A 13,965-nucleotide genomic window follows, 5' to 3' on the forward strand; every position below is an offset into this window, starting at 1 on the left:
CTAGGAGGAGTGAAAGTAGATAAATCCCCTAGACCAGGATTTATCAGAGGATTTCCTGGAAAGCTAGGAAAGCTAAGTTAGAGCCTTTGGCTGTGATCGTTGAGTCATCATTGTCTACAGGTTTAGTACCAGAGGACTGGAGGATTGCAAATGTTGTGCCCTTGTTCAAGAAGGGCAGTCGAGATGATCGACATAATTAGCGACCAGTGAGCCTTACATCTGTTGTAGGAAAAAGTTTTGGAAAAGATTATCTCAGAGATAGGATTTATAATCACCTAGCAAGCAAAAATTCGATTGCAGTTAGTCAACATGGTTTCATCAATGGCAGGTCATATCTCCCAAACCTCATTGAGCTTTTTGAGGTGACCCTGCATGTGAATGAGGGTAGGGCAGTTGATGTGGTATACATAGACTTCAGAAAGGCCTTTGACGAGGTTCCACATGGTAGGCTGTTGGAGAAAATGCAGAGGCATGGGATTGAGGGTGATTTAGCAGTCTGGCATTCTGAAAGAAGGCAGCAAGTGATGTTGATGGAAAATACTCGGCCAGGAGTCTGGTTCTAGTGGTGTGCCACAAGGATCTGTTTTGGGATCACTGCTGTTTGTCATTTTTTAAAAAATGACTTGGACGCAGGCATAGATGGATGGGTTAGTGTGTTTGCAGATGACACTAAAGTTGGTGGAGCAGAGGACAGTGTGGAAGAGTGTTGCAGGTTGCAGGGGGACTTTGATATACTGCAGAATTGGGCTGAGAGGTGGCAAATAAGAGTTCAATGCAGCTCAATGTGAAATGATTCACTTTGGGAAGAATAACAAGAAGGCAGAGTACTGGGTCAATGGAAAGATTCTTGGCAGTGTGGATGTGCAGAGGGATCTAGGAAGCCATGTACATAGATCCCTGAAAGTTGCCATCCAGGTTGATAGTGCTGTTAAGGCGGCATACGGTGAGTTAGGTTTCATTGGTCGAGGGATTGAGTTCCAGAGCCGTAATGTCATGCTGCAACTGTACAAAAAGCTAGTGCGGCCGCACTTGGAATATTGTATGCAGTTCTGGTCACCCCATTACAGGAAGGATGTAGGAGCATTGGAAAAGGTACAGAGGAGATTTACCAGGATGTTGCCTGGTCTGGAGGGAAGGTCTTATGAGGAAAGGCTGAGAGACTTGGATCTGTTCTCATTGGAAAGAAGGAGGCTAAGAAGGGATTTGATACAGACATACAAAATGACCAGAGGATTAGATAGGGTAGACAGTGAAAGTCCTTTCCCTAGGATGATGACGTCAGCTTGTACGAGATGGCATAGCTACAAATTGAGGGGTGATAGATTTAAGATAGATGTCAGAGGCAGGTTCTTTACTCAGACAGTGGAATGCCCTGCCTGTCAATATAGTTAACTCAGTAACTTTAGGGAGATTTAAACAATCCTTGGACAAGTACATGAATGATGATGGAATAGTGTAGGAGGAAGAGCTTAGATTAGTTCACAGGTTGGCGCAACATCAAGAGCCGAAGGGCCTGTTCTGCGCTGTTTGTTCTATGTTCTATTATCCAAGTAGCTTTTAAATTCTGTTGCACATTATTGCATATTTTACTTCAGAACTTTTTTAGGGAGCTATTAAGAGTTCTGGATAAGCTACTTAAAGATGGATGCATTAACACACTGAAAATTCTCTGTTAATCAATTTTAAATACTTGTACTTAATTTTTTTAAAAAGCGGCTATCTACGGAGAGCAACAAATTAGAAATTAAGCCATTTGGGATGAGTGCTTTCCCAATCATTGCTTAATTATCTGCGGGCAAACCAGGTCTTACACATGGATGAAATAAATATGGGGAAGGAGGAAACAAAAGATTACAAAGACACCATGAAAATTTGACACTTGTTAATTCAGAGGCTTTCTCCAAAATGATAAGTTGACAAACTTTATTCCCATTATAGCTCTAGCATTATAAAACATTGCAATTTCAGTGCCACATCTGACACAGGACATAAATCATAATTTTGGAAAAACATGACCAAAGGCATAGTCAAATAGGAAGGTTTTGAAAACAGGTTCTAAGACAGGAATTCAAATTATTTGAAGATAAAGGGCATATCCCAAGATACAGTAAGGTGGATGAAGGTTCTGCCAAATTTGGCAGCCAGGACTGGAAAATGTAAAAAATACTTAGAGTTGATAAACAACAATTTTACACCATGGCTGAAAAGGTCTCATTGAAGGTGGGTCAAAGCCACAGAGGGATGATTCAGACATGGCAATCAAGGAGGAGAAAAATGAAATGTTAGATAAAGCTAAGAGTGAAAGAGAAGTCTTAACAGATTTAAACATTTTTACAAGTGGATAAATCTCCATGCCTGAATAAAATATTTGCTAAGTTGTTAAAGGAAGCAAAAGAAGAAAAATAAAAGGTTTCCTATCGTTTTCCAACCTTCCCTAGCGATAGGCCTGGAGGACCACTGAAGTTGTACCAAGGTGGTGATAGGGATAGACCAATTATAGAATCAGACAGCCTAAGTTGAGTGGTGAGAACGATATTGGAATAGTGTCTGCAGGATGGGTTAAAGTCAGAAACGGAATCATTTTGTTGACCACGGTAGTGATATGTAACAAGCAGATCAATGAGAGTATTTGCTGTGGCAGTCTATAAGGTTCATCAATGAATTTAAAGATAACATGTGGCAGACAAGTCACTGAAGAAATAGTCCAAGGAATCCCAAGACATAGCAGCAAATTGGATTCAAAACTGACCCAGAAGCAGGAAACAGAGGGTAATGGTTCTGAGGATCACTCAACCTGAAAAGTTAACTCTGATTTCTCTTCAGAGATACTGCCAGACCTGGTCAGCTTTTCCAACAATTTGTTATTGTTTCTGATTTACAGCATATGTAGTTCTTTCACTTTTTATAAAGTATAATGGTTGATGAGAGAGACGGGAAATTAAATATTTTAAAATAATTTTTAAATATTCAAACATTAAAGCAGATAGATAGATAATTAGAGATTTGCAGGAAACTTGGAGGGGAGGTGAAAATCAGACCAACCATGATCTGAGCGAATGGCAGAGCTAGCCGACTCTTTGTTCCTCGTTTGTATGTTCATAAGTCTACTTTCAATACAGTTCTGCAGTGGAAAGGTGGCTACATTTTCCTTTGGTGAGTCTATAATCAGGTCAAAAAATTAGGGCAAGTAGTAGAGGTTTCAAGGAATTTCTTGTAAGGTTCTGGAACTATCTACCTGAAGGTTTGTTTGCAGCAGGAACAAGAACATTTTAAAAATATTTTTAGCGAACTAAAGTCCCCCGAGGAAAAAAATTAGTCACGTTGAGTATACACGTGACTCCAAACCCAGCGAAAGATAATTGATTCTCAACTGCCCTCTGGGCAATTAAGCATAAACAATAAATGGCCTAGATATCAATACCCACATATCATGAATGAATTTTTAAAAATGTACTTGAAGTGCCACCAAATTATAGTCTGCAAGATGAAAAAGTGGGATTAGGCTGGATGGCTCCTTGCATGCTATAAATGATTCCATCAGGTAATATTCTGAAATTTCTTGGGATATGTGCCAAAGCATATTGGCAAGAACTGGAAAAGGAAACAAGTAATATTTAATGAGACAGGATGTTGATAATGGGATTTCGCATGAGTTGAAGTTAATTGAGGTCACAGCTTCAGTGGATAGGGAGGATGGTGTTAAGAAGTCATTTATGACATGACAAAGAAGTTCTCAGCAGTAGCACAGTAGGGAATAAAGTTGGGGAATGTTAGAAGGGTGGACTTCAGCAGGTTTGGTGGTGGCTAGAATTTGAAACCAGAAATTCGGTTCTGGGTGGAGCAACACAAAAGTATCAAAGACTGACTCACATAGCTGAAGTGAACAGTCAGAAAGGAACTGAGTCAGTGGCAAAGGGTGAATACAATGAATGCCTTTGATCTTCCCAAGTAATTGAAGGAAATTCTGGCTCATCTACAACTTAATGTTGTGCACGCAGTAGGAAAGCACAGATGTAGTGATGTAATAGAACTGGGAGTTACCCATCATGTGAAAATCACCTCATGATTATTAATAATTTTGCTGGAGAACAACACAAGTCAGGCAAGAGAGACAGACAAACAGAAACTGGGAGTATAAGCTCAAGTTGGAAGGTAACCAATTGCTGGATATATGCTGCGTTACTAAAGATCTTTTAAAAAGAACGAGCAATGCAAATATATTCCAACTTCACGTCAGCTCTGATGAAGCAGCTTCTAGACTCGAAATGTTGGCTTGCTCTTTCTCCATGGATACTGCCTGACCCGCTGAGATTTCCAGAATTTTTTTTGTTTTCAGTGTATTCCTCCAGAGATGGACCATGATCAAACAAAAAATACTTAAAGCACAGAAGGAAGCCACTTAACTCACCATACTTGTGCGTGAAAGGGTTATCTAATTTAGTCGCAAACCCATCTTTTTAGGGCACCCCCCCCATAAAGTTATGAATAAGTTCTCTCCAATTACCTTTCAAAGTTATCAATATTTGGTCACACAATCCAGATCTTAGCCAACTTTATGAAAACAAATACTAACTTGTCCTCCATTCTTTTGACAATTATTTCAAATCGATGTTCTTGGGTTGCTAACCCATACACCCAAGAAAATAGTTTCTTCCTACCATGCTCTCAAAAAGTCTCTCCTCATTCTGAATACCTCCATTAAGAATCCCTTTAACAGGTTTCTGCTCTAAAGGAGAGCAATTCCATTTTTATCGAGCCACTCCACTTGAGTACATCTATCCTTGGTATCATCCAGATAATCCTCCTCTATACCATTCCAAGGCTTTAACAGCCTTTCTAAAATATAATGCCCAGAACGGTGCACAATTCTCTTGCCAGGTTAAAACCAGACTTCTGCTTTTAAAAAAAAGCTGTCTGAACAAATTTTCCTGCTACATTCAAACATTCATAAATCTGCAACTGTAAGTATTCTGCTCTTACACCACTGTTAAAATAGTTTCGATAAGAATATATCATATGGTTTCTTCCATGATGTGTCATTTCACAATTAACCACACTGAATTGCACTTGACATATGTCCACCCATTTCACTAAGATGGATTCTCCAGAGGTTTTGGAAAATGTAGGGGGTGATGGATTCTCAGGGGAATGTAGCACAAACAGCCAAGTTTCTGGTATAGAGACTGGCTCTAATGCAATGAGGGGTACATCGGCTTCCAAGAGATCAATTGGGTTAAGGGATTCTGTAGCCGGAGGTACAGACAGACTTTTCTGTGGCCAGCAGAGAAAAAGCAGAATGGTGTGTTGTTTCCCTGGTGCCAGGATCAAGCATGTCTCAGAGGGTGCAGGATGTTCTCACGGGGGAGAGAGGCCAGCAGGAGATCATTGTCCACATTGGAACGAACAACATGGGAAGGGAAAAGGTTGAGATTCTGAAGGGAGATTACAGAGAGTTAGGCAGAAATTTAAAAAGGAGGTCCTCAAGGGTAGTAATATCTGGATTACTCCCAGCGCTCCGAACTAGTGAGGGCAGGAATAGGAGGATAGAGCAGATGAATGCATGGCTGAGGAGCTGGTGTACGGGAGAAGGATTCACATTTTTGGATCACTGGAATCTCTTTTGGGGTAAAATTGACCTGTACAAGGAGGATGGATTGCACCTAAATTGGAAGGGGACTAATATACTGGCAGGGAAATTTGCTAGAACTGCTTGGAAGGATTTAAACTAGTAAGGTGAGGGTTGGGGGTGGGGAGGTGGGACCCAGGGAGATAGTGAGGAAAGAGATCGATCTGAGACGGGTACAGCTGAGAACAGAAGTGAGTCAAACAGTCAGGGCAGGCAGGGACAAGGTAGGACTAATAAATTAAAACTGCATTTATTTCAATGCAAGGGGCCTAACAGGGAAGGTTAGGAATATGAGACTGGGATATCATGGCAATTACAGAAACATGGCTCAGGGATGGGCAGGACTGGTGGCTTAATGTTCCAGGGTACAAATGCTACAGGAAGGATAGAAAGGGAGGCAAGAGAGGAGGGAGAGTGGCATTTTTGATAAGGGATAGCATTACAGCTGTGCTGAGGGAGGATATTCCCGGAAATACATCCAGGGAAGTTATTTGGGTGGAATAAGAAAGGGATGATCACCTTATTGGGATTGTATCATAGACCCCCCAATAATCAGAGGGAAATTGAGAAACAAACTTGTAAGGAGATCTCAGCTATCTGGAAGAATAATAAGGTAGTTATGGGAGGGGATTCTAACTTTTCAAACATCGTGTTAAAGATTTAGATGGAGAGGAATTTCTTAAGTGTGTACAAGACAATTTTCTGATTCAGTATGTGGATGTACCTACTAGAGAAGGTGCAAAACTTGTCCTACTCTTGGGAAATAAGGCAGGGCAGGTGACTGAGGTATCAGTGGGGAAGCACTTCGGGGCCAGCGACCATAATTCTATTTGTTTTAAAAATAGTGATGGAAAAGGTTAGACCAGATCTAAAAGTTGAAGTTCTAAATTGGAGAAAGGCCAATTTTGATGGTATTAGGCAAGAACGTTCGAAAGCTGATTAGAGGCAGATGTTTGCAGGTAAAGGGATGTCGGGAAAATGGGAAGCCTTCAGAAATGAGACAACAAGAATCCAGAGAAAGTATATTCCTATCAGTGTGAAAAGGAAGGCTGGTAGGTATAGGGAATGCTGGATGACTAAAGAAATTGAGGGTTTGGTTAAGAAGAAGAAGGAAGCATATATCAGGTATAGACAGGACAGATCGGGTGAATCCTTAGAAGAGTATAGAGTAGGAGTATACTTAAGAGGGAAATCAGGAGGGCAGAAAGGGGACATGAGATAGCTTTGGCAATAGAATTAAGGATAATCCAAAGGGTTTTACAAATATATTAAGGACAAAAGGGTAACTAGGGAGACAATAGGGCCCTTCAAAGATCAGCAAGGCGGCCTTTGTGTGGAGCCACAGAAAATGGGGGAGATACTAAATGAATATTTTGCATCAGTATTTACTGTGGAAAAGGATATGGAAGATATAGACTGTAGGGAAATAGATGACATCTTGCAAACTGTCCAGATTACAGAGGATGTGCTGGATGTCTTGAAACGGTTAAAGGTGGATAAATCCCCAGGACCTGGTGAGGTGTACCCGAGAACTCTGTGGGAAGCTAGAGAAGTGATTGCTGGGTCTCTTGCTGAGATATTTGTATCATCGATAGTCACAGGTGAGGTGCCAGAAGACTGGAGGTTGGCAAAAATGGTGCCACTGTTTAAGATAGGCGGTAAAAACAAGCCAGGGAACTATAGACCGGCGAGCCTGACCTTGGTGGTGGGCAAGTTGTTGGAGGGAATCCTGAGGGACAGGATGCACATGTATTTGGAAAGGCAAGGACTGATTAGGGATAGTCAACATGGCTTCGTTTGTGGGAAATCATGTCTCACAAACTTGATTGAGTTTTTTGAAGAAGTAACAAAGAGGATTGATGAGGATAGAGCAGTAGATGCGATATAGACTTCAGTAAGGCGTTCGACAAGGTTCCCCACGGGACACTGATTAGCAAGGTTAGATCTTACAGAATACAGGGAGAACTAGCCATTTGGATACAGAACTGGCTCAAAGGCAGAAGACAGAAGGTGGTGGTGGTGAAGGGTTGTTTTTCAGACTGGAGGCCTGTGACCAGTGGAGTGCCACAAGGATCGGTGCTGGGCCCTCTACCTTTTGTCATTTATATAAATGATTTGGATGTGAGCATAAGAGGTACAGTTAGTGAGTTTGCAGATGACACCAAAATTGGAGGTGTAGTGGACAGCAAAGAGGGTTACCTCAGATTACAACAGAATCTGGACCAGATGGGCCAATGGGCTGAGAAGTGGCAGATGGAGTTTAATTCAGATAAATGCGAGGTGCTGCATTTTGGGAAAGCAAATCTTAGCAGGACTTATACACTTAATGGTAAGGTCGTAGGGAATGTTGCTGAACAAAGAGACCTTGGAGTGCAGGTTCATAGCTCCTTGGAAGTGGAGTCGCAGGTAGATAGGATAGCGAAGAAGGCATTTGGTATGTTTTCCTTTAATGGTCAGAGTATTGAGTACAGGAGTTGGGAGGTCATGTTGCAGCTGTACAGGACATTGGTTAGGCCACTGTTGGAATATTGCGTGCAATTCTGGTCTCCTTCCTATCGGAAAGATGTTGTGAAACTTGAAAGGGTTCAGAAAAGACTTACAAGGACGTTGTCAGGGTTGGAGGATCTGAGCTACAGGGAGTGGCTGAACAGACTGGGACTGTTATTCCTGGAGCAGAGCTGAGGGGTGACCTTATAGAGGTTTACAAAATTATGAGGGGCATAGATAGGATAAATAGACAAAGTCTTTTCCCTGGGGTCAGGGAATCCAGAACTAGACGGCATAGGTTTAGGGTGAGAGGGGAAAGATATAAAAGAGACCTAAGAGGCAACATTTTCATGCAGAGGGTGGTATGTGTATGGAATGAGCTGCCAGAGGATGTGGTGGAGGCTGGTACAATTGCTACATTTAAGAGGCATATGACTAGGAAGGGTTTGGAGGGATATGGGCCGGCTGCTGGCAGGTGCGACTAGTTTGGGTTGGGATATCTGGTCAGCATGGACGGGTTGGACTGAAGGGTCTGTTTCCATGCTGTACATCTCTTTGACTCTAAAGAGTGCCACTATCCTCTTCGTTTTTTTTAAAAAAGTGCACAGCCATGTATTTAATCCTTCTGAAATTATTCTCCCCATACCTACGTTCAGGTTATTAATGAGAACAGCAACAATTCTGTCAAAGGCTCATGAGAGAAAATGTCTAAACACCATACTTTGCTGAATATCCCATAGCCAATAACATAGCTACACTATCCTTTCCTTTAACACCACATGCTTCTATTTGCCAATCATATCAAATATCTCTGGAAAGTTCAAAGGTATCTAGGAGGAACAATGTGCTGTACACTCTATATAATTGATAACAAAGTTGTCCCTGAGCATGCACGGAGTTGGAATAGCAGGAAATTTGTGGATTGAAGATCACAATTAAAAAAAAGCAGCACATTACAGACAAGAATTTTGAAGTAACAAAGAGGATTGATGAGGGCAGAGCAGTGGATGTGATCTATATAGACTTCAGAAAGGCATTTGACAAGGTTCCTCATGGTAAACTGGTTAGCGAGGAATATAGCGAGAACTAGCCATTTGGATACAGAATTGGCTCAAAGGTAGAAGACTGAGGATGGTGGTGGTGGAGGATTGTTTTTCAGACTGGTGGCCTGTGACCAGTGTTATGCCACAAGGATCAGTGATGGGTTCACTACTTTTCATCATTTATATAAATGATTTGGATGTGAACACAGAAGGCATAGTTACTAAGTTGGGAGATGACACTAAAATTTGAGGTGCAATGGACAGCGAAGAATGCTATCTCAGGGTACCATGGGATCTTGATCAGATGGGCCAATGGGCTGAGAAGTGGCAGATGGAGTTTAATTCAGATACATATGAGGTACTGAATTTTGGAAAAGCAAATTAGAGCAGGACCTATACACTAAGGACCTGGGGAATATTGCTAAATAAAGAGACCTTGAAGTGTAGGTTCATAGTTGCTTGAAAGTGGAGGCACCGGTAGATAGGATAGTGAAGGCAGTGTTTGGCATGCTTTCCTTTACTAGGAAGAGCATTGAGTATAGGGGTTGGAAGAACACATTACATATGTATAGGACATTGGTTAGGCCATTTTTGGAATATTGTGTGCAATTCTGGTCTCCCTCCTATAGGAAGGATGTTGTGAAACTTGAAAGGGTTCAGAAAAGATTTACAAGGATGTTGCCAGGGTTGGAGATTTGAGCTACAGGGAGAGGCTGAATAGGCTGGAGCTTTTTCCCCAGAGCAGAGGTTGAGGTGACTCAGAGGATTATAAAATCATGAGGGGCATGGATAGGGTGAATATACAAGGTCTTTTCCTTGGATTGGGAGAGTCCAGAACTAGAGGGCATAGGTTTAGAGCGAGAGGGGAAAGATGTAAAAGGGATCTAAGGGACAACTTTTTTAAGCAAAGGTGGTGTGTGAATGGAATGAGCTGCCAGAGGAAATGGCGGAGGCTGTACAATTACAACATTTAAAATGCAACTGGATGGGTGTATGAATAGGAAGGGTTTAGAGGGATATGGTCAAAGTGCTGGCATATGGGACTAGATTAATTTAGGATATCTGGTTGGCAAGGATGAGTTGGACAAATGGGTCTATTTCGGTGCTGTACATCCCTATGACTCCAAGTCACACAGAGTTAATGGAAAACTGGATTTCATGTCAACATGGATTAAAAACTTTAAAATGTTAGTGTTTTGATATAAGATTTACATCAGATTACAGCTGAACCACTGTGTGTAGTTATTGGGTTCGAGAGGAGGATGCTGAGATAAAAGACTGCAAAAGGCCACCTTCACAAGAATATATCCCAAATTCAAACCATGTAAACATTTTAAATCTGGCTTCAGGATAGTCTGGACTGAGACATGCTCTGAAGAGACAAATCGGGGAGTAGTCCCATATGTGTTACAATGGATTAAATGTTTTTTTAAAAAAATGATGCAATGTAATCAAAACAAATTCTTATAAAAGTGGCTTTTGAGGGTTGATATTTTGTCAAACGGTCACAAATTATTTGTCGTTACCTCATAAGTTAACCATATCAAGTATACCCTAGGAAGAAAGAAAATCCCTATCCCTACCAAAAAAAAGCAAAAGACCAAAACAATCCCCTATCAATCTTTTTGATTCTGAGAAATCTGTTGATGAAGCTTTTCAGTCACCTGTCTTTGGAGATATTACAGTCACTTGTCTATTCTTTATTTCTCCCAAACTCAACTTATTTTAAGACATATCTTTACCATTCTGATAGCAGAAAGCTACTAAATAGAAATCTAGGTATGCAGATTTCATATTTTGTTCACAAGGCAGCAGTAAATGATACCATTTTACCCCGCTGAGGCCATTTCATTATGAAACTAAAGTATTGCTTAATTTAGGACATTATCAACAAAATAACTCCAGAGTTCCTTCTAGTCTAAAAATATGGAGGTCGGCAGTTAAGAGGCGATTTTATTGCTAAGTTACAATTCGACAAACTACTGTACACTTGCACACACCTATGTCTCAGTGACAATTTACTAAGGAAACCCAGCAAAAACCAAGTTGATATGTATATTGGGAAAACTTTGGAGATGATCCAAAAGTACCTGTGTCATGGTAAGTTATTTTTTGGAAACCTTGAGACTGGACACAATTTAGACATATAGCAGTTTTGAACAGAAACTAGTTTTCTCAGATTTCAATTGCATTAACAAATGGATTTTAGTTAAAAAATAGAGAAGATATTGCAGATAACACAAACCTTGGATGCATCTCTTGAGGATGGAAGTAGATGATTCCAGAAAGGTGCTGCTTTGGCATCAGTACTTCTGCAAGAAACTGGGATAGAATTAACTAGCTTAATCCTACATTTCTTTGCAACAGGAGGGCTCTCATCCCCTGAGCACATCTCTTTCCCGGATGCATTTGTTGGCGATAGCAGCTTTCGTTTAACTGTACATCTGGCAGAGGCTGTACTTGATTGTCCACAGGAGAATGGTGTTTTCTCAGAGGACAATAGTCCAGTGCTGGTACTATTGTGAATCTCACTGTCTGAGGATGGTGTTGTTGGTACTAATTTATCTCCAGGTGAACCTCTCTCTCCATCTTCTACCAAGACACTGTCCTCCGTGCCTGTGTGCTCAACAACATGCAAACCACTATGACAAAAGTGTTGTGCAGAACCATGCATAACTGGGTCTCCATCTTGGAAACCAATATCCTGTTCATTTATATAGTCACCTGTCTTTTCTACTACCTTTTCAGAAAGATTGCCATTATCAGTTCCACAGTAAGATGCATTTAGACTTTCCGTCAACGTAGCAGAATTTTTGCAGTGCACATGGATCCTTTTCTGGTTGAGCTCAAGTTCTGGATGTTGTTCAGATGAATTTCTTTTAAAACCCTGTTTGCAATTTCTCTGATCCAAAGTATTTGAAGAGTTAGATAGGTGAGAAAATATTGAAAGTTGATACACTTTTTGAAACCTAACCTCGCTTTCACTGTATCCTGCCAAAACTCCTCGTTCAGAGATGACATCACTAGAGTCCAAGCGATAGTCATTTGTTGGTGCACCTTGAAAGCTGCCACCTGCATGGCCTGCAGCATGCCGAGGTACGTCTTTAGATTGCTCTTTCTGAGAAGTCTCCAGATGCATGTGCCTCATGGACTGCTGTGTTTTACACGACAGAAATGTAGAAATCCAAGGGCAGAAACTGTACTTGTAGTTGGTAGCGATGAGAAGTCACCTTCATGAAGTTAAACCAAAGATGTCTTTCTGGATACTCCTGTAGCACAGCATCTAAAGAAGAAAGAAAATCACTCAATCATAGATCATTTATTTTAAATCAGTAGCTACATACTTACAATTAACACAATTAATTAAAACATTGAGCTTTAAAACTGTGCAGCAATTGGAGCAAAGGCTTTTTTTTCCTTATTGTTTGACATAAACAAACATGGTGTCCTTCAAACTTCAAGATTCCAGCTACTTTAAAATACTTAGTTTGTCAAATTCTTCATTTTAAAAAAATAACATTTCTACATTCTCATCTTACTTCTCATGTTGCAATTGATCAGTGGTCTGTCCAAGTCTTCAGATCTCCAAAAGCAAATAGACTGGAAATGCTCAGAACCACCAACCTTTGAAAAGGAGTAAGTATTTCCAATGGACTACAATGAATATACACATAGACACACGCACAATAAAGAGACAACAACAGGGACCAGCGCAGAGTCCACTTTCACCTGATGTGCACACAACCAAAAACAGCTCGCTTTTATAGAGCTCTTTTAAAATCTGAAGATGGTTCACAAGACGATAACCAGACAACATTTAACACAGCATGAAGACAACATTTAATTTTAGCCAGTTACAGGTGTTTCAAGGAGAGTCTTAAAAGGAGGAACCTCTAGAGCTTATCATTGAATTGGCTGAGGACAGAGCTGTCAGAATTAGAAAGGAAGACATTGAAGGATACATAAGAGACCAGAGATGGAGAAATGCTAAGTTCTTGGAGTTAAAAAATCACATAACACCAGGTTATAGTCCAACAGGTTTAAATGGAAACACTAGCTTTCAGAGCGCTGCTCCTTCATCTGGTGGTTGCGGAGTACACGATTGTAAGACATAGAATTTATATCAAAAGTTTAGAGTGTGATGTAACTGAAATTATACGGTGAAAAATACCTTGGTTGTTTGTTAATGTTACCTGAAAATGTGTTGCTGGTTAAAGCACAGCAGGTTAGGCAGCATCTCAGGAATAGGGAATTCAACGTTTCGAGCATAAGCCCTTCATCCTGATGAAGGGCTTATGCTCGAAACGTTGAATTCCCTATTCCTGAGATGCTGCCTAACCTGCTGTGCTTTAACCAGCAACACATTTTCAGCTGTGATCTCCAGCATCTGCAGACATCATTTTTTACCCTGTTAGTGTTACCTTAATTGTTTGCTAAAGGCGGCATCTCCAAATCATAAGTTCTTGGAGATTGTGTGGCTAAATACAAAACACATCTGACACATGTGGCCAGAGAAAGATCAGGTAAAAGTTACTAAGTTAAAGACCCCAAACACACAATTCACCCTCCAACCAGCCTTCTGAAAAACCTGCCCTGGTTAGGGAAGGACTGAATCTTGATTGACAGGTCTACATTTGCAAAGCAACCTGCCTATTAGTCAACATTCATGTCTAAAATACTGCAGACTGACTTGATTAAGATTATTCAAACTGACTTATCCATAGTACCTGTTCTAGTCTTCTAGAATGTGGCTGCATCACATGACATTACACAAAGAAAATAGACAAACCTGTAGGTTTTCCATACAAG

The 13,965-nt window shown here is 40.7% G+C and overlaps 1 protein-coding gene across 7 annotated transcripts in view; it reads right to left on the bottom strand.

Moving 5' to 3' along the window:
* The window catches only part of LOC132808422 (atos homolog protein B), a 142,049-nt gene that overhangs the window by 37,883 nt on the left and 90,201 nt on the right, over positions 1-13,965 (bottom strand). For all 7 annotated transcript variants that reach the window (XM_060822297.1, XM_060822133.1, XM_060822200.1 and 4 more), the window contains one exon: positions 11,402-12,439. In XM_060822297.1, the coding sequence (XP_060678280.1) occupies positions 11,402-12,304 (903 nt within the window). In that variant the 5' untranslated portion in view covers positions 12,305-12,439. The remainder of the gene's footprint in view (positions 1-11,401; positions 12,440-13,965) is intronic.

Source organism: Hemiscyllium ocellatum, chromosome 1 (genome assembly GCF_020745735.1).
Source record: "Hemiscyllium ocellatum isolate sHemOce1 chromosome 1, sHemOce1.pat.X.cur, whole genome shotgun sequence".
Lineage (NCBI taxonomy): Eukaryota > Metazoa > Chordata > Chondrichthyes > Orectolobiformes > Hemiscylliidae > Hemiscyllium > Hemiscyllium ocellatum.